Source organism: Papaver somniferum, chromosome 9, assembly GCF_003573695.1.
Source record: "Papaver somniferum cultivar HN1 chromosome 9, ASM357369v1, whole genome shotgun sequence".
Lineage (NCBI taxonomy): Eukaryota > Viridiplantae > Streptophyta > Magnoliopsida > Ranunculales > Papaveraceae > Papaver > Papaver somniferum.
In genome coordinates this window covers 160,872,182-160,891,506 of record NC_039366.1, presented here as the reverse complement: position 1 = coordinate 160,891,506, position 19,325 = coordinate 160,872,182, and the positions used below count along the sequence as shown (strand labels likewise).

At 41.3% G+C, this 19,325-nt stretch overlaps 4 protein-coding genes across 4 annotated transcripts; 3 read left to right on the top strand and 1 right to left on the bottom strand.

Moving 5' to 3' along the window:
* The first annotated feature begins 2,671 nt into the window (after positions 1 to 2,671).
* Positions 2,672 to 3,130, top strand: LOC113312796. Its single transcript, XM_026561531.1, has one exon. The coding sequence runs from the start codon at positions 2,672 to 2,674 to the stop codon at positions 3,128 to 3,130; it is 459 nt and encodes a 152-aa protein (XP_026417316.1).
* On the top strand, positions 3,127 to 3,504 carry LOC113312795 (trigger factor-like). The gene has a single exon (XM_026561530.1). It carries the CDS (start codon positions 3,127 to 3,129, stop codon positions 3,502 to 3,504), a length of 378 nt encoding a protein of 125 aa, XP_026417315.1.
* Positions 3,505 to 4,087: 583 nt separating this feature from the next.
* LOC113312794 lies at positions 4,088 to 4,612 on the top strand. The gene has a single exon (XM_026561528.1). The coding sequence runs from the start codon at positions 4,088 to 4,090 to the stop codon at positions 4,610 to 4,612; it is 525 nt and encodes a 174-aa protein (XP_026417313.1).
* A 9,948-nt stretch (positions 4,613 to 14,560) lies between these two features.
* Positions 14,561 to 15,770, bottom strand: LOC113308108. The gene is made up of 2 exons (XM_026556592.1): positions 15,406 to 15,770; positions 14,561 to 15,314 (listed from the first exon to the last, which is right to left on the bottom strand). Exons 1-2 carry the CDS (start codon positions 15,547 to 15,549, stop codon positions 15,078 to 15,080), a joined length of 381 nt encoding a protein of 126 aa, XP_026412377.1. The 5' UTR covers positions 15,550 to 15,770; the 3' UTR covers positions 14,561 to 15,077.
* Between the last annotated feature and the right edge of the window lie 3,555 nt (positions 15,771 to 19,325).

Here is a 19,325-nt window from a genome sequence, read left to right as displayed (position 1 = left end):
AAGAAAATCACCATTCAGTGTTGATTGATGAACATGACTGTCCCTCACTAATTAGGGGACTTAATGTAGATGGTGGATTTTCGACAAAGGGTAAAATTGTAAAACCCTAATTATACATGCTCCTGACCCAACAATCAGATGAGTATTGAGGCTCATGTCTCTCATCGAAGCATGAAAGCTCATGCCACAAGAATCTTTGACTGAGAATATTGTCTCTCAGAGTATATGTAGGTGTGTAGTCTCTCAGCTGAGGCAACGACATATCTCATAAATACTGAGCAATTTCAGTAATCACTTCTGTAAAGAATCGAAATGATTGGACGACTCCTAGATGTATTACTCACTAGTGCAGAGCACTAACGTCTTCAGGATGTCGCAATATTCCCTGACTTTATAGAATACATATTGAAATCGAGCGTTCTGCTCCATCTAGCTTATACCTCGATTTTCGAATAATTATAATGCTCCTAGACAGCATGCCTGCTAGTATAGAGCCATCAATTAATTATTTCTAGTCGCAAGATTCATCAATTGAATTCCTAGAAAAATATTCTACGTTCTGTACAATATTTCGTTACTTCAATTTATGGTTATTCTCAGCAGAATTCCATGAGTTAGTAATAAATATTCAACGCACGGGCATCTGAACCACCATCGAGTAAGCCCCGAGAAAATGGTGCAAATGTATTCAGCAATAAATGCACTAACGAGCACCTGAATGCACGAACGAACATTCAATGAAACGAAGGAACGATCAAACCGTGGAGAAAATAATAATAATAAAATACTTAAAGGAGGCATCTAAGGGGACCCAGTCCACCGGTCGGCCGGTCACGCCCTCGTGGTCGGTCCCATGCTTCTCCCTTTATTTTATCATATTTTATTATTTTTCCTTGATCCCATGAAAATCCCTTCAGTTTATGAAACTCATTCGTTTCATGGTATTTCCTTCTCATTAAGGAAATTATACAAAAATTACATAAAATTAGGAAAGGTGTCACGGGACCGTGGTCACTAGCCGGCTGACAATGCCCTAGCCGTGACCGTCCCACACCTTGTAATTCCTTATTTTATTAATTATTTCCATCATCTCATGGAAATTCCTTAATCCTATGAAACTCCTTTGTTTCATGGTATTTCCTTCACATTAAGGAAATTATACAAAAATTAAATAAAATTAGGAAAGGTGTCACGTGACCGTGGTAACTAGCCGTCCGGCCATGTCCTAGCCGTGACCGGTCCCACACCTTGTAATTCCTTATTTTATTAGGTTTTATCAACCATGGCAGGTTTCATCACCCCTTGGTCGGTCCTTCATCTTTTCATATTTTATTAGGTTTTATCACCTAAGGTTCAGACGAGCATTATTTTAATAAATGATTAAACCAGTATTTAATCGTCTCTTCACCAACTGGTCTTCAAGAGACTTTGGTATTTTGCTCACTCGAGCATCTGGGCGCTACATGGTCGATCCATCATCCCATGTAACCGGTCCCTCCTTCACTTCGTGGTTGATTTTCAATAAATCATCAATTGATCAAAATTAGGGTTTCGAATCCAAAGCTCTGCAAAGCATAATTCTGAGCAGATTCAAACACCAAAAATTTTACGTTGATCTCGTGATCAACATTCTAATATTTTAAATTAATATTTTGTTTGGTCCTGTTACCAATAATTCATCAAACGAGGAACATTCGTTCAAATGAGCAATATTGCTCAGACTAAGGAATATTGGTTCAACTATCAATATTCAACAATTCATCAAGTGAACAATGTTTGTTCACCTTAACTATCAACATATATTCGGCAATCATACTTCTGTCTCAACAGACACGTTCAATTCATGAGTCCCAGAACATTTCTTCGACTCAGCAATGCAAGGACTCATCGTCCCATGAAGTGAGCAACTGACTAACGAAATACACGTCTTCCTTGCAGACTCCACAATCACGAGACATCAATCGTGTCACATGGGGGATATTAACTAGGGTTTGGTCTGGAGGCCTACGACATGTGTGTTCACCCACGATGAGAATGTGAGCAAGTCGTGCAATCAGTTGAAGGAGTTAGCAAAGTAGTGGATGGAAAATTAACCAAGTCTCCGCACGATGAGCAACTGGTTTTAACACGACCATTTACTCACTTTTTGACTCCAGCAACTGACACACTTCATGGCAAGGTGTTTACAATTCTAGCAATATAAATAAGTCTCTGAATCATGATTGAGGAACGAACGGTTTTTCGTAAAAAACAGACAATTCGCTTTCGTTTACACGAACTCATCGTCTTAGCAATTACTCTCAACTGAGTAAACTCAATCATTCAGAAATTATTTTTTCACGCAAAAATACACAACACACCAATAATCCTTGATCACCATTGATCTCATACATTTCTCAGCTTGCCTCCTACAGATCGACTCATCCTCTCTTGTGACCGAATTGACTCTGGAACGACCATTGTCTTGGTTTAGGCCGGAGTGCTACAGATTGATCTCTCAAACTTAAAGCACTCCCTTCTTGCAGTGTATCTGTGTGAGGTTAAACATTTCGCTCGGTTCAAGGAGTCTCCTCCGCACGGTCGTCTCCTCAATTCCATAAAAACAAGCAAATCGTTTTTCCCCATCTACACACCTCCATGAAATTATGTCGTCAACGGTCACCAATACCATATGGGTTATTTCTTAGCTGATGGTATCTATACAAAGTTTATTACAATTGTACAAGCTTTTAGTCAGACATTGGAAATTCCCGAGTATGTAAGATCCAACAAGTATCAAATGGCTAAAAGAAAGGATGTCGAGCGTGCTTTTGGGGTGCTTCAGGGTAAATTCAGAATTGTCGGATCACCATGTAAGTATTGGCAACAGTCTGACTTGAACCTGATTATGAAATGTTGTCTTATTTTACACAACATGATTATCGAGCATGAACGTCGGGATACGGATTGGGGCAGAGTTTCTCTTGTTCCGATTCCGGAACCTACCAATAATGGTCGTGTATTTATGTCATCTCTGAAAAACCTAGAAATGCACCTACAACTAAGAAATGATCTTGTCAAGCACATTGTTGCGCGTCCTGGAAGAGGAGGCCAGGCAGGGGACTTGTCTAGTTTGGAGGTTCAGATATGAAATACGTGGTACTTTCATCATCAGAAGGAGATTATGAAGATACGTACTTAGAAGAAGAAGAAGTAGTTCCTGGTCAAAACGAGGATGGAGCATTTGATTATTATGGAGATTACAATGATCAAATCCCAGATGACTTTGAACATGCAGTTGAACATGTATATGGAGAAGGACATGGGGGAAACGAATATGAACATGATGGAGATGACGATGAGGATTTTGGCGATGAGGAAGATTATGATGATGATGAGGACGATGACGATGAGGATGGTGATGACGATGAGGAGGACGATGATGATGAGGATTCTGACGGTGACAATGATGTTGCGTACGATGATGTGGGTATGTATGATGATGATGATGATGTTGAGGCATAAGATGTATTTCACTGTTGTGTTTTAAGATTTCGAATGTTAATTACATGCATATGTAAACCAGACCTTAAATTATTTTTGGGCTTCATTTATGTATGCAAATGAATACGTTTATATTTGATGGCATATGGTTTAAATCATTTAAATCTCCTTGTATAGTATATGGATATGTATACATATCCGTGAAATCTCTTTGTACAGTATATGGATTAATATACTTATCCGTGAAATCTCTTTGTACAGTATAAGGATTAGTATACATATCCGTGAAATCTCTCTGTACAGTATATGGATTAGTATACTTATCCGTGAAATCTCTTTGTACAGTGTATGTATATGTATACTAACCATGTATAAAGGATTCACATATTGTTTACTAATGAACACATTAGTTCGACCAACTCTCTTCTCCATTAGAGTTCAGAACTGATGAAAGGCTAAATCTATATGTTTCTCATTATATAAAGAACTGGCTGCTTGAAGGAGGAGATTTAGCTAAATTTAAATTGGGGGTTGTTTGTTGTGGGTTATTTGGAAAACAAGGAATGATGTCATTTTTAATAATGGTAAAATCTAGTTGGAGAAGATGCTACAGGAAACTGCATATTGGCATAATCTAAATAATCCTGATGTGGATATCCCCATACTGACTAGTGAACAAGATATCTTAGATTCTGTTGTTGTTGTGTGGTCTCCTCCACCTCAACCTAAAATGAAGATTAACTTTGATGGCGCAGCTGGCCCAGGAGGATATGCTTTTGCTGTAGTAGCAAGAAATACCCACTTTAGAGTTGATGGTTGTCAAGCAAAAGTACTGGAAATCATGTCCCCAGTGGAGGCACAAGCTTATGGAGCACTGTTGAGCATTGAGCTGGCTATCAGCAACGGTCTCACGCAAATTATTATTGAAGGTGACTCTTTTGCTGTGATTAATGCTCTCAGATATCACAACCCTCACACTCCTTTGCGTATAAAGAACACTATCTCCAGATCTAAGGATAAGTTAGAACATTTTTCTTCAGTTGAATTTAGTTTCATCAAAAAGGAGGCCAATGTTATGGCACGGTCCTTAGCAGCTTATGTTGTTGGAAACCATTTGTCTCAACAATAGTTGTCTTCCCCTCCTCCGTGTATTACTCACATGTTATGTGAGTCTTCTTTAGTTGGTTAGTTTTTTTTTTGTTTGGTTTTTCTTTCTTTACAACCTTCAAAAAAAAAAGAAAAAAAAAACTCCGGTCATTTTGCCTAGTAACAAGTAAAGAAAAAAATGCACATGCGTCACAACAAGGGTCCAAAGAAATAGGTTCGATGGTCAAACTGTAGATCATACTTTGAATTGACGCACTAACAAACTAACTATTTCCTATAAATATATAAAAATCAAGCTCATCCAATTTCTAAAATTGTTACTTCACAGGTGTTTGAGGGTGAAAACAGTTTCTGCTAGTTTCGGTAATTTTGTGTGTTGTGGGTGAGAAACGAGCTTAAACCCTAAACAATGTACTGCAAGGGAGTACTTTAGATTCGAGAGATCAATCTGTACAAATCCGGCCTAAACCAAGAAATGGTCGTTCCAGACTTGTTTCGGTCACAAAGTGAAGGAGAAGGGTTGGTTTTGGGGAGGGAAGCGAAGAGAGTGTTGAGATCAGAATAGTTGATTCTGGAAGAGTAGTTGTTTGACTTGTATCAGAAAGTGAAAGCTAACAGATAGGAAAGCTAACAAGTGATTTCTGAGTGTTGTATGCTCCTGACTAAAACTTGTTGTTCGGTGGAAATAGGTAATACCTATCTATACAAGTCGAAGTGAAACGTACTCTGGTCTCGTAAAAAATGGAAAACGGATGAGTAAATGGGAGGAGGTGGTAACCGATAACGCCTGGAATTGATGTTCCATAAAATAAAGCGTTTCACCATTACTCCCTGTATTTACTAACCGCCTCATCCTTATGACACTGTCTTATAACGGGCGTAGTGTACGCCGCACACTGTAAACCGCCAAACCAATACCCCATGAGCATCCCCCTGTTTGTGACATGTGTTGATGTCTCGAGTGTTTTCGTGGAAAACATGTAGCATGTTGCTGCTGTTTGGCAAGTTGAGCTTGGGAGACTTGCCGACTCGGTGGTGACCTTCGACGGTCGATATTTTGCATCTTGAGAGGAAGGGTAGCTGTTGATTATTGCAACCCTTCGTTTGGTAGCCAGTGGCATGAAAGCATGATCGGTATGGCTTTAATATGTCCTAGTTTAGGCGCAGCCAAAAGGTAGGGTTTTGGCTTTGTTTAGGCGCGACCAAACTAGGTCCAGAAGGTTGCCATGCGTTAGCTGGTAACCTTGGACGGCTAAGATTTGCATCTTAGATGAAAAAGTGGTCGTTGATTGTTGCAGGCCTTCGTTTTGGCATTCGTAAAGGGAAGGCGGACATGATATGGCGCGAAAAGGTGGTTGGCATGCCATTGGCACATGTGGCATGGCCGGCATGCCTTGGCGCGACTTAGGTGTGGCCAAAAATTAGGGTTTTGGCATTGGGCCAAAGGTTACCATGCGTTGGCTAGCGACCTTGGACGGCTAAGATTTGCATCTTTAGATGGAAGGATGGTCGTTGATCGTCGCAAGCCTTTGTTTTGGTAGCCGCATAGGAAAGGCCAGCATGGTATGGCGCGGCAAGGTGGCTGGCATGCCATTGGCACATGTGGCATGGATGGTATGCCTTGGCGTGGTTTGGGCATGGCCAAAACTATGGTTTTGGCGTTGGGCCAAAGGTTACCATGTGTTGGCTGGTGACCTTAGACGGCTAAGATTTGCATCTTAGATGGAAGGATGGTCGTTGATCGTCGCAAGCCTTTGTTTTGGTAGCCGCATAGGGAAGGCCAGCATGGTATGGCGCGGCAAGGTGGCTGGCATGCCATTGGCACATGTGGCATGGCTGGTATGCCTTGGCGTGGTTTGGGCATGGCCAAAACTATGGTTTTGGCGTTGGGCCAAAGGTTACCATGTGTTGGATGGTGACCTTAGACGGCTAAGATTTGCATCTTAGATGGAAGGATGGTCGTTGATCGTCGCAAGCCTTTGTTTTGGTAGCCGCATAGGGAAGGCCGGCATGGTATTGCGCGGCAAGGTGGATGGCATGCCATTGGCACATGTGGCATGGCCGGCAAACCTTGGCGCGGTTTGCGCGCGGCCAAAACAAGGGTTTTGGCGTTGGGTCAAAGGTTACCATGCGTTGGTTGGCGACCTTGGACGACTAAGATTTGCATCTAAGATGGAGGGGTGGTCGTTGATCGTCGCACGCCTTCGTTTGAGCAGCCGTAAAGGGAAGGCCGGCATGGCATGGCTTAGGCACGGCATGCCACTGGCACATGTGGCATGGGCGGCATGCCTTGGCGCGGCTTAGGCGCGACCAAACTAGGGTTTTGGACCAAGGGTTACCATGCGTTTGTTGGCTACCTTGGACGGCTAGGATTTGCATCTAAGATGGAAGGGTGGTCGTTGATCGTCACACATCTTCGTTTGAGCAGCCGTGAAGGGAAGGTCGGCATGGCATGGCTTAGGCGCGGCAAGGTGGCTGGTACGACATGCCATTGGCACATGTGGCATGGGTGGCATGCCTTGGCGCGGCTTAGGCGCGACCGAACTAGGATTTTGGTCCAAGGGTTACCATGCGTTGGTTGACGACCTTGGACGGCTAAGATTTGCATCTAAGATGGAAGGATGGTCGTTGATCGTCGCACGCCTACGTTTGAGCAGCCGTGAAGGGAAGGCTAGCATGGCATGGTTTAGGCGCGGAAAGGTGGCTGGCGCGGCATGCCATTGGCACGTGTGGCATGGTCGGCAGGCCTTGGAATAGTGGTGCGTCTAGCATGGTTGGCATGCCTTGACGCGATGACGTGGCTGGCGTGGTTTGCCATTGGCACAGTGGTGCGGCTAGCATGGTTGGCATGCCTTGGCGCGGAGACGTGGATGGCATGGTTCTCCATTGGCACAGTGGTGCGGCTGGCATGCTTTGGCGCGACGACGTGGCTGGCATGGTTTGCCATTGGCACAGTGGTGCGGCTACCATGGTTGGCATTCCTTGGCGCGGAGACGTGGATGGAATGGTTTTCCATTGGCACAGTGGTGCGGCTGGCATGGTTGGCATGACTTGGCGCGGAGACGTGGCTGGCATGGTTTGCCATTGGCACAGTGGTGCGGCTGGCATGGTTGGCATGCTTTGGCGCGGAGACATGGCTGGCATGGTTGGCATGCCTTGGCGCGGAGACGTGGCTGGCATGGTTTGTCATTGGCACAGTGGTGCGGATGGCATGGTTGGCATGCCTTGACGCGGTAGTATGAGAATTAGGGTTTGGCATAGATGATGTCAGTCAATGTTAAGGGTTCTTTCGTGGAACATGACCCATGTAAAAAAAAGTACCCCAGTAATTTTTACGTAGGCATGCTGATCGATTCAATAAATGTGCTAATGGTCATAGTGACGTCACGTCAGATGTACAGTTTTACGATTTTAACCATAAGCTAAAAACCACCATCAACAACATGATATCTACGATGCAACAGAGGTTTTTACACCGCCATGATGACCTAGCCTTCAGTAACCCTAACCCTAGTTCAGTGGCGGATCCAGAAAAAAATATTGAGGGACGCTAAGATGAAATTTTGTAAACATATTAAATTTAGTGGACTAAATACTAAGTATTAGGTAGGCTAAATACAGAAAAACAGATAAGTTTTAAGTGTATTTATATGATTTTGGGGATTTTAGGGGATAGAGCCAGGGTTAATCAACCCTTGGCTCCCCTACCCTAGTTATAGCGCATACCATGCATTATGCCTTTTCATTTAAAAGTCAGTAAATATGTCAAATTTTAACCACATTATTTATCAATATAAGTACTAAAAGCATTTTCAATAAAATACTTGAGTTTATTGTAAGTCTTTTTTTCAGAGATGTAACCACTAAATCCCAATAATACGTTTTTGGATTTCAGACTTCAATATCTCTTCTATCGGGAGAAAAATACCCAAACGCCGACAAAATCTTCCCGCTCAGATGCGGTCCGTTTAGGGCTGGTTCTGAGCAGGTTCTTTCAATCTTTATTGTTTTCTTAGCTTAGATTTAAGTTTTGCATAATTTTTATTATGTTTTTTTATCTACACCATGATGTGGTTTTGTCTCCTCTTCTATGAAGGTTTGTCTTGGCTTTAATGGCTATTCTTGGTTACTTTATTGGGTACATAGATCACTAGCAAAGCTCTCAAACGACGAAATCATCATCTTTGTTGTCTCCGGCGACAGAATCTTCAGCGGAATCTTCATCCTTGAATTATCCGGCGACGGAAACTTCATCAACATTGTTTTTGACGACGGAAGCTTCATGACTAGGTTTAAGAGATTTGAGCAAATCACTCCTAATTTGGGAGCACATCTTTCTAAGAAGAAAAACAAATTTAATGGTTGGAATTTAATTTTCGAGAAAAACCATCACTCCTCCGATTTATTCGGTTCTCATTCATACTTGTATTTTGGTCTACACCGGTAATCCTTCTCTTTCTCTTGTCGGATTTCTCGAAATTGTACTTTTACGGTATGCTTCTTTGTATTTTATTATTTTCGATCTTAAACACGTTGTATCCTTGAATTCTTATTAATGAAAAGGTACTTTGTTATCAAAAAAAATAAAAAATAAAAAATAATGTAACCACTGTAACACCAATGTTTGTGATAAAACAAACCAAACGAAGATTGAAATATGTATATGAAACTTTAATAAACAAAACTGAGTACCAACTAAAAACAGAACTGTCAATGGTTATGTGTAAACCTGCCTGCTAGAATAAGTAAATGCAGTGGTGATTGAACCTTTTGAAGCCAAATCCGTGATTGTGCGCGACCAAGGGACTAAACTGATGATACAAACAAGGAGAAAGGAAAGTGAGTTATTTTTTCTTTAAACTAAAAGGTAATCAATATTCCACATACCAGTGAGAAAGAACAACAAAATGTGATACAAGCACACGACAAAGCAAACATTACGGCATGCTCCCCTGTACCCGTATAGTACCAAAATATTAGCAAAGAGAGTCGGTTAAGATTTTCTCATTTTTTTAATTTAGCAGTTCAACTAAGCCCACGAGGGAGTTTTATATGCGAAGGCATAAGGATACCTTCGTCTAAATTTTAACTTGCTATAAATCAAATACATGTACTAGAGCCCCATGGTGGGATCACACATATAACATCATTGAAAGTACCATGCCAAGAGAAATCTCAAGATAACCATGTCAGTGGGGGCCTTAAAGCTTAAAAAGCTCAAATATCGGACTAGGCAGTAGACACACTTAAGCCATTCCTTGACACATAGTTCACAACCTCACAGTTAATTGAGGAATTCTTATTCTCTACATCTTGTTGTAGAGTTCCATGTATTTATAAACAGTTGTTACAAGGGTTTGTTACAATGGTTTCCAAAATTAAGAGACTTGGATACGAAGACATACTTAAAACAGGAAAATACAATTGAAGAAATATTTATACATCACGTAACCTTAACACGCCCCCGCAAGTTGAGCGTTCTAACGGTCAACTTGGAGCGAAGATCTTCATGATGCTGGGAGCCTAAACACTTGGTCATTATGTCAGCCAGTTGATCTTTTGTAGAGATGAAACGAACCGAAAGTTGGCGACGAGAAACTCTTTCCCGAACAAAGTGATAATCGATCTCAATATGCTTTGTGCGAGCATGGAAGACCGGATTGGCTGTAAGATATGTAGCTCCAAGATTGTCACACCACAATACTGGGGTGTTAGTATTGATTCCTAACTCATGTAATAAGGATTGAATCCAAATTAGTTCTGCAGTTGCAGTTGCAAGCACCCTGTATTCAGCTTCGGTAGTTGATTTGGCTACTGTTTTCTGCTTTCTAGAGCTCCAAGAAATGAGAGTGTTGCCAAAGAAGATATAATATCCGCTAGTGGAACGACGAAAATCAGGACACCCAGCCCAGTCAGCATCAGAGTAAGCACAAAGATCAAGATTTTTAGTGGTACGAAGAGACAGACCTAAGTCGATAGTACCTTTGAGATACTGTCGAATACGTTTCACAGCCACCCAATGTGGTTCACGAGGGTCTTGCATGAACTGGCATACCCTATTGACGGCGAAAGCAATATCAGGGCGAGTAAAAGTAAGGTATTGTAGATCTCCAACGATGCTACGATATGTAGTAGGATCAGTCATTCTAGGACCATCTAAGGCAGACAAAGTAACTTTAGAATCTAAAGGTGTGGATATGGGCTTTGCCCCGTCCATTTTGCTTCTCTTTAAGAGATCAGTAACATACTTTCGTTGCGAAAGAAATAAACCCGAAGACGTGAAGTCCGCTTCAATGCCTAAGAAATAGTGTAACAAACCCAAGTCCTTAATTGCAAACGAGGTGCGTAGGAGAGAAATTAGAGCTTGAACACCTTGTGGAGATGAACCCGTAACCAAAATGTCATCAACATACACTAGCACATATAAAGTTTCAGATGCTGTAATTTTGATAAAGAGATATATATCAGCCTTGGAACTAGTAAATCCATTATGCAGCAAAAATGAACTGAGTTTTGTGTACCAAGCACGAGGAGCTTGTTTCAATCTGTATAGAGACTTGTGAAGACGACAGACATAGTTTGGGTGTTGTGGATCAGTGTACCCCGGTGGTTGTTTCATATAGATTTCTTCTTCGAGATCACCATGAAGAAATGCATTCTGAACGTCGAGTTGCTTGATAGGCCAGTTTCTAGATAAAGCAATGGTTAAAACTGTACGTATAGTGCAGAATTTAACAACATGACTAAATGTGTCCTTATAATAAATACCTTCACGTTGATGGAAACCTTTAGATACTAATCGTGCTTTGCGGCGATCAATGGAGCCGTCGGCATGTCTTTTTATGCGAAATACCCACTTACAACCTATGATATTGGAGCCTGGCTTTGGGGGAACAATCGTAAACGTCCCATTACGAATCAAATCATTAATTTCAGTATCCATTGGCTCACGCCATTCTCTGAGTTTAGAAGCTTCAGAGTAACAGGTAGGTTCAGTTTCGGGCATAGGGTGATGAGTGGTTACCAATATCTTTGGCTTAAATATGCCTGCTTTACCATGAGTTTGCATGTGGTGAGTTGGAGCTAGAGTGCCACTAGGGTGAGGTTGTGGTTCAGGTACAGTAGGGAAACTTGAATTACTGGTTGCGGAAGAAGAAACATGTTGAGAAGGGACCACTGAATCATTTGAAAGTGCACTGGAATCTGGAGTTGAAATATTAGTGGATTCATTGGGAGAGATCGGAGAAAGTGGTGGAGTAGAGATTGGAGAATGTGTAGTGCTGGTTGTAACGGGGTCCAATGGGGAGAGATCAGTATCGGTGGTATATGGAGAAAAAAAAGAGGGGGAAGATGGAATATTTTGATTAGTGGGAGAAGGAGTAAAATTATTAGAAGACTGTGTAGGTGGTGGGATAGAGAATACAAGGGGAATATTTGTTGCTTTGAACTTACCGTCTGCCTGGGGAGAAGATGGTGATACACCAGCTGCAAATGGGAAGACGTCCTCCACAAACTTCACATGCCGAGAAATATAAAACCTCTTAGATGGAATATGGTAGCAAACGTAACCTTTATATGACGAATGGTAACCCAAGAAGACACACGGAAGCGAACGTGGTGCAAGTTTGTGCTCACCATAGGCACGTAGATGAGGAAAGCAGAGACACCCAAACACACGAAGTAGGCTATAGTCGGGATCATGTCCAAAGAGAACTTGGTGAGGGGATTGGTTATTTAAAACACGAGATGGTAAACGATTTAAAAGATAACAAGAGGTTTGGAAAGCATATACCCAAAAATAAAATGGTAGAGACGCGTGATGGAGTAAAGAGGTACCCATCTCACGTATATGACGATGACGCCTCTCTGCCAGACCATTTTGCTCAGAAGTATGTGGACAGGAAAAACGATGAAATATGCCTTGAGAATCAAGGTAAGAAGTGAATTTTCGATACTCGGTGCCATTATCGGACTGAAAAATCTTAATCTTAGAGTTTAGAAGATTTTCAATTTTGTTCTTAAAACTAATAAAAACTGGTAAGGCATCAGATTTATGATATAAAGGAAAAATCCACACAAAAAGACTATGCACATCCATGAGCAACAAATAATATCGAAATCCATCACGAGAAACTACGGGAGATGCTCCCCATAAATCAGAGACAATCAAGTGCAAAGGAAGAATAATAAGAGAGACTCTCTGTAAATGGAATTTTTGAACTTTTATTAACTGAACACGAAGAACAATGTGATTTTTTTTTACTAATGGTTGGAAGAGAAAATTCGTTAACAATCCGTTGGACCTTGCGAAACATAGGGTGGCCTAATCTTTGATGCCACACATCAAAAGAGGTTGCTTTATGTAAGCTAGATACTAAACCAAACGACTTGTTGAGACTAGAAGTAAACTCTCGGGCACTTGTGAAGTAGTAAAGTCCATCTTTATGCAGTCCTTGTAGCACTACTTTCCCCGTGCGGCGGTCCTTTACAACAAAATAGAAGGGATGACATTCAAAGTAAACATTATGGGCTTTAGAAAATTGAGCAACTGACAGTAAATTCGCTTTTAAGGATGGTGCAAAATAAACATGATCCATTGAAAAAGATGAAAGTTCAGAAGATAGAGAAGTGTTACTTGTATGAGTTATGGGAAGATTTTGACCATTGCCAACACGAATATTATCAGGGCCACTATATTCTTCATATAAGTGGAGGTTTTGGAGATCACCAGTAACATGATGAGAGGCTCCGGAATCTGGGATCCAGTTGCCATTATTATATGAGGTTCGTGCAGCGACATAGTTTGGGTATGATTGAGCTGAATTATAGGCATGTCGAGGAGGATTTGGCCGAGGAGGAGTTGGCAACAATGGAGGTTGATATGAGGGTAAGGGAGAACGCTGCTGAGAGTTCTTAAAATTTCTATCGAAACGACGACGACAACAAGTAGCATGGTGATTATCAAGGCCACAAAGTTGACACGGGGGTCCTGTGTAGGAAGAAGGGGAAGAGGAATTTCGGGACATGGATGAAGAAAAGTTACGGTGAGATTGATTGTTATCTCGATTACGATTTTGCGGTGGACCACGAGGATGTTGTGATGATGAAGAGGAAGTAGTTAAATTGACGATGGGTTGAGGAGAAAGGGTAGAATGTTGAGCAAAAACTCTCATCTCATATGCTAAGAGGTGGGCATGAAAATCATCCATAGAAAAAAGTTTGTTATCAACGGTAGCAGTTAGGGTAGTAACAATTGGATCATAAGAGGTTTCCAAGCCATCAAGGATGATTTGCTGGAAGGTATGTTCAGAAACGGGATCTCCAGCTGTAGCAAGATTGTCAGCAAGGGTTTTGGATTTGAGAAGTTAATCACTCATAGTGGACTCACCTTTGCGTATAGTACGTAAATCACGTTGAAGTTGCATTATCCGTGCCTGTGATCTTGAAGCTAATTTTCCTTCAATAGCACTCCAGATTGCTTCAGATGTTTCAAGACGAGCTACTAATGCTAATATAGGGTCGGACAAGGTGGAGAAAAGCCAAATGATAATGGTATGATCTTGTTGTTGCCACAACTCATACGCAGGGTTCAGTCTTAGTCTCGGATTTTTCATCAGCTGCACTTTTTCCATCAGATGTACTCGTAACATCAAGAAATTCTGGAGGGCATGGATGAGTACCATCAACAAATTTCATGAGTCTGTGACTGCGAAGAATATAGGCATCCAACTCATAACCAATTGGCGATGAGTGGAGAGGTCTTAAGAGATTATAAACCGCAGGATCTTAGATGCCCAGACAATGTGGGACTAATAATCTCAACACGCCCCCTCACGTGTAGCCTCGTTGGGTCTAACACGTGGAAAATTTAAATCGGGTGACGCGGTCAAATGACTCATCGCAAATAGCCTGCTCTGATACCAAGTTAATTGAGGAATTCTTATTCTCTACATCTTGCTGTAGAGTTCCATGTATTTATAAACAGTTGTTACAAGGGTTTGTTACAATGGTTTCCAAAGTTAAAAGACTTGGATACGAAGACATACTTAAAACAGGAAAATACAATTAAATAAATACTTATACATCACGTAACCTTAACACTCACTGAATCAACCACAGTTGTTCTCATAGAGTTTAGGCTAATTTTTTCAAAAAGTTTGTTACATATCGAAAGCAGGGGGTAGGGACTAGGGAGTGAGAATAGGTGGGGCAGTTAATTTCTCCTCCTACAAATTAAGGGTTAAGAGTTATTTTATATGTATTTTCAATCAAACACCCCTAAATATACCTATTATTCATATTTTTTTCCCTCACAGTGAGTTTTTTTTTTGGGCTTGTTATCTTTGATCAAGAGGAGATGTCTTCTAATCCTCAGTTAGACTGAGGCAGTGAGGCTAGGTACAAGCGTTTATGTTAATAGATGATGACAAGGAATAAGCTCATCGATTGAAGACAATACCTTATCTATAACAGAGCGATTGGGCAACCTATTCATCAAGTCTTTCATTTTCAAGCTCTTCCTCATAAATTCTTTGTCGTTCACCATCTTCTTCCTCTTTTCGTATAATTTCCTCGACAACTTTTGAAGGCCGATAACCATCCGGCAGATCATATCGAGAGGATTCATACATAGAATCAAAAATCATATCGGAAAACTCATCATCCGGTGTGTTCTTTTCCAGATATATGTAATACTTCAATGCATTGAATTCATCCTCCTCCTCCTTGAAAATAAAACGTTCGATCAACCAAATAATACAAAAAATAACAAAAAAATATAAAAAGATTAGAAGGGGGGAAGGCAAAAAATCGGACCTTAGTGGCAAATTTTCTAGTAGTTGGTCGGAATCTTGAACACCAAAAGGAACGACGAATCCTTAGTGTTCCTTCTATGAAACCTAATGATAAAGTATTAGAAGAGAAAGGAGATATCTTGTTAAAAATTGCTCTCATAGCCATTCTCTACAATTTCTACTATTGTTCTTCCAGACGGCAAGAAGAAATCCAAAAAACACCAAATGTATACATGAGACACAAAGGGTGATTCTGAAACCCTAATTCCAGGATGTTTATACAGGGGCAGTGAGGTTAATGAAAAGGTTCCACGCCGTAGCGAAAGGAATCATGCTCCAAAAGTGGCTCTGCGTAGAAATTTATTTTCTTCTTCTGTTCCCTTCATAATTTTTTTTTTTTTTTGAAGCATGAAGATATTGTTAAAATTAAGCAACAATTACACGAGGATAAGTGATACCCAAGGACTCATCTATTAAAATTTAATGATGCATGGTGGGATTGTGTGATCACAAAATAAAGTTGTAAGGTTCTCTAATTGACTTTTGTCCGCTGCCAGATTGGCTAGTCTGTCTGCCGCTTGATTGCCTTCCCTGTAGTGGTGGTTGATGGTGCAGTGAGGGATCTGACTCATGATTTATTTGGTTTCAGCGATCATTCCTGATGTGTACCATGGTGGATCGACATCTGAGGTTAGGAATCGAAGTAGGTTTTCCGAATCGGTTTCAAATTGAACTTTTGGTCAGCTTCGTTCTTTTGCCGTCCTGGTCGCTATAAGCATTGCCCATGACTCAGCTGTGAGGGCGTTGGTAATTCCTAGTGGTTGTGCTACGGCTACCAGGGTGTTGGCATAAGCATCTCTGTAGATGAAACCTGCTCCAGCTATTCCGGGGTGTCCTCGCGCTGCTCCGTCTGTGTTGATATTGACCCAGTCTAGATTAGGTTTGATCCCACCTATGAAGATTGTAGTAGACGTTCGTTCTCCATTTCTTGGGTTTGCAGGAGCAGGTATTCCAGGTAGCACCTGAGGGAGGTGCTCTTGTGCCCAAGAGAACTCTTGTTGAAGAGAGAGAGCCATCTGGGCGATGTTACCCGGATTTGGTTGTCGTTGTCGATAAATGTAATCATTTCTAGCTATCCATAAAGACCAGAAAAGGAAACAGAAAGCTATTTTGACAAAGGGGTGAGTTTTCAATTGTAAAATTTGTGGGATTGTCATTTGGGGATTTGGAAAGTTTGGAAGATTTTGGGTTGTGGTTAAGTGACTAGGGAGTCTTGTGTGGAGAATGTTCCATGCCGCCATAGCCACTTGACAATGGAGGAGAATGTGGCCAACAGATTCCGGATCAGTGCTACATTGTGGACAAATGTCGGTATCGATGAGGTGGATATGGTTTAGAATAGTGAAGGTCGGGAGGCCTTCGTTAATTGCTTTCCACAAGAAAAGCTGTAATTTTGGAGGACATGGGAGTTTCCAGAGAAACTTAGTTGGTGGTAAAGGGTTTCGATGGGAATGATCCCAAGAGCTGGCTAAACAGTGATATCCAAATGATGTGGTGTACTTTCCGGATTTGGTGAAAGGCCAAATGATTCTATCAGATGGGTTGTTTTGAGGGAGGTGGATATTCACCATTCGTTGGATTATGTGGGGTGGAAGGAGGTTTAGTTTATTGTGATTCCAAGTGTGAGTGAAAGGATCAATGAGGTCAGCGACCATCTGAATTGGGTAACAGATCGCCGAATCCAGGGTGTTATCAAATTGCGGAATCCAGTTTTCTTGAATAAGGGTTGTTAACCCATCTCCGATTTTGTGGAAAAGATGGTGTTTGATTGTGGGAATGAGGGATGTTAATTGCCTCCATTGAGGACTGGTTGAAGATGGGATAGCTGGAGTTCCTAAAAAGAGATGTTGATGCCTAAGATATTTTTCGCTGCAAAGGCTAGCATAGATTGAATTTGGTTTCTCGTGGATGTTCCAGACCCGCTTCATGAGTAGTACTTTATTATGATCGTTGATTTTTCGGATTCCGAGACCGCCTTCTGATTTGGTCCTAGTCAGCTTATCATAACCTAGAGGGTGGAGCTTCTTAACCGAGGAGTCATGTCCCCATAAAAAGTTCCTAGTGATACGATCTATTTTCTTATTGACACTGATAGGAAGAAGTTGTGCTTGCATTATGTGATTTGATGTAGGGGTTAGAGAAGATTTTATCAGGGCTAATCTTCCTGAAGGTGTTAAGCACTTCGTCATCCATCCCTTTTCCCTGCGTGCTAACCTATTTAGCAGAGGTTCGTAAATATGACGGGATCTTCCGTGCTTGAATTGGATTCCCAGGTAGATCGGTAGTGTCGAGGTTGTGGCCATATTGAAAGCTTGATGAAGGTCAAGCAGTTGTTGTTGGTTGAGATTTGGATGGTGGATGATGGTGGATTTGGAAGTATTAATGTGTTGACCTGCTGATATGTTGTATGCCTGGAGCAAGTGTTTGAGTCGATTCCTTCCTTCTGTTGAAGCCTTGTATGTGATGAGGAGATCGTCCGCGTACATAAGATGGAGAACTGGTGGAACTTTTTTTTTGAGATGCGTAGTCCCTCCACCGCTTTTTGGGCCTAAAGATTTCCCAAATTTGTTGAAAGTATTTCCGCACAAATAATAAACACATATGAGGAGAGTGGATCCCCTTGTCGTATTCCTCTAGTTGGAGTGATATACCCATGTGGCGTGCCGTTGATGTTGATTGAATATGTGATCGTTGATATACAAAGCATGATGTATTCTATAAAAGTTGTCGGAAAACCTAATTTAGTAAAGGCTTTTCTAACAAAACCCCAGTCTAGACTATCATAGGATTTTTGGATATGCAATTTCAATGCTATTTTGGGGTCCTTAGTATTGGTTGAGGTTTTAATATGATGAAAAAGCTCTCCAGCAATTGCTATGTTATCCTGGATAGATCTTTGGGGTATAAAGGCGCTTTGATAAGGGATGATCAGGAATCGGAGTAAGGGGCGAATATGATTTACCAGGATTTTTGAAATGATTTTGTAGGTGACATTACAAAGTCCTATAGGCCTGAATTGCGACGGTTTGGATGGGTGGTCCATTTTGGGGATTAAAGTTAGGTTGGTGTGGTTCATAAGCGGGTGGATATTGAAGGAATTGAAAAAACCTCGCACCATCTCTATTAGATGTGTATGTGTTATTTCCCAAAAAACTTTGAAAAACTTACTAGTGTATCCGTCCCAGCCTGGAGCACGTTCAGAGCCAATGGAGAAATGGGCTTGTTTGATCTCTGTAGAGGTTACTTCTTTCGTCAGCGAAGCGCATTGGCTGGGTTTTAACCTTGGGGTTATTTCTGAAAATAGGATCTCATCCATCACTGTATTTGGAGCCGTATATTGATCAGTGAAGTGATCGATAATTAGTCCAACCACGACATCTTTTTCAGTAACCCAAAATATTTTGGTGATTTTGAAGTTTTCAAATGTTATTGCAACTTCGGTGGATTGTTGCTTTTGTGTGGAAGAAAGTAGTGTTACGATCGCCCGATTGTAGCCATTCAATTCTTGATATTTTTCGCCAATACGTTGCTTGGCAATCAAGTAAAGTAATGTGTTGTTCTCTGAGTTATTTTTCATGGAGTTGCCAATATGTCAAATCATTGCCAACACGTGTGGCACATTGATGTTGGGCCATTTTGATTTTCTCCGTTGATTTCTTGATCATGGTAGGAAGATAGCCGAAAGTCTCCTTGTTCCATTTGGTAAGGATTTCGCTCGTCGAAATGAGCTTGAGATGCAAATTCACCGTGGGATCCGCATCATGAAGCCTGTTCCATGCCGAATTCACCACTTTTTGCAGTTGTGGGTGGGTAAGCTATAAATACTCAAACTTATAGTTCTTGCTCCCTTGCCAGTCGATTGCTCTCATTTGGAGCAGAATT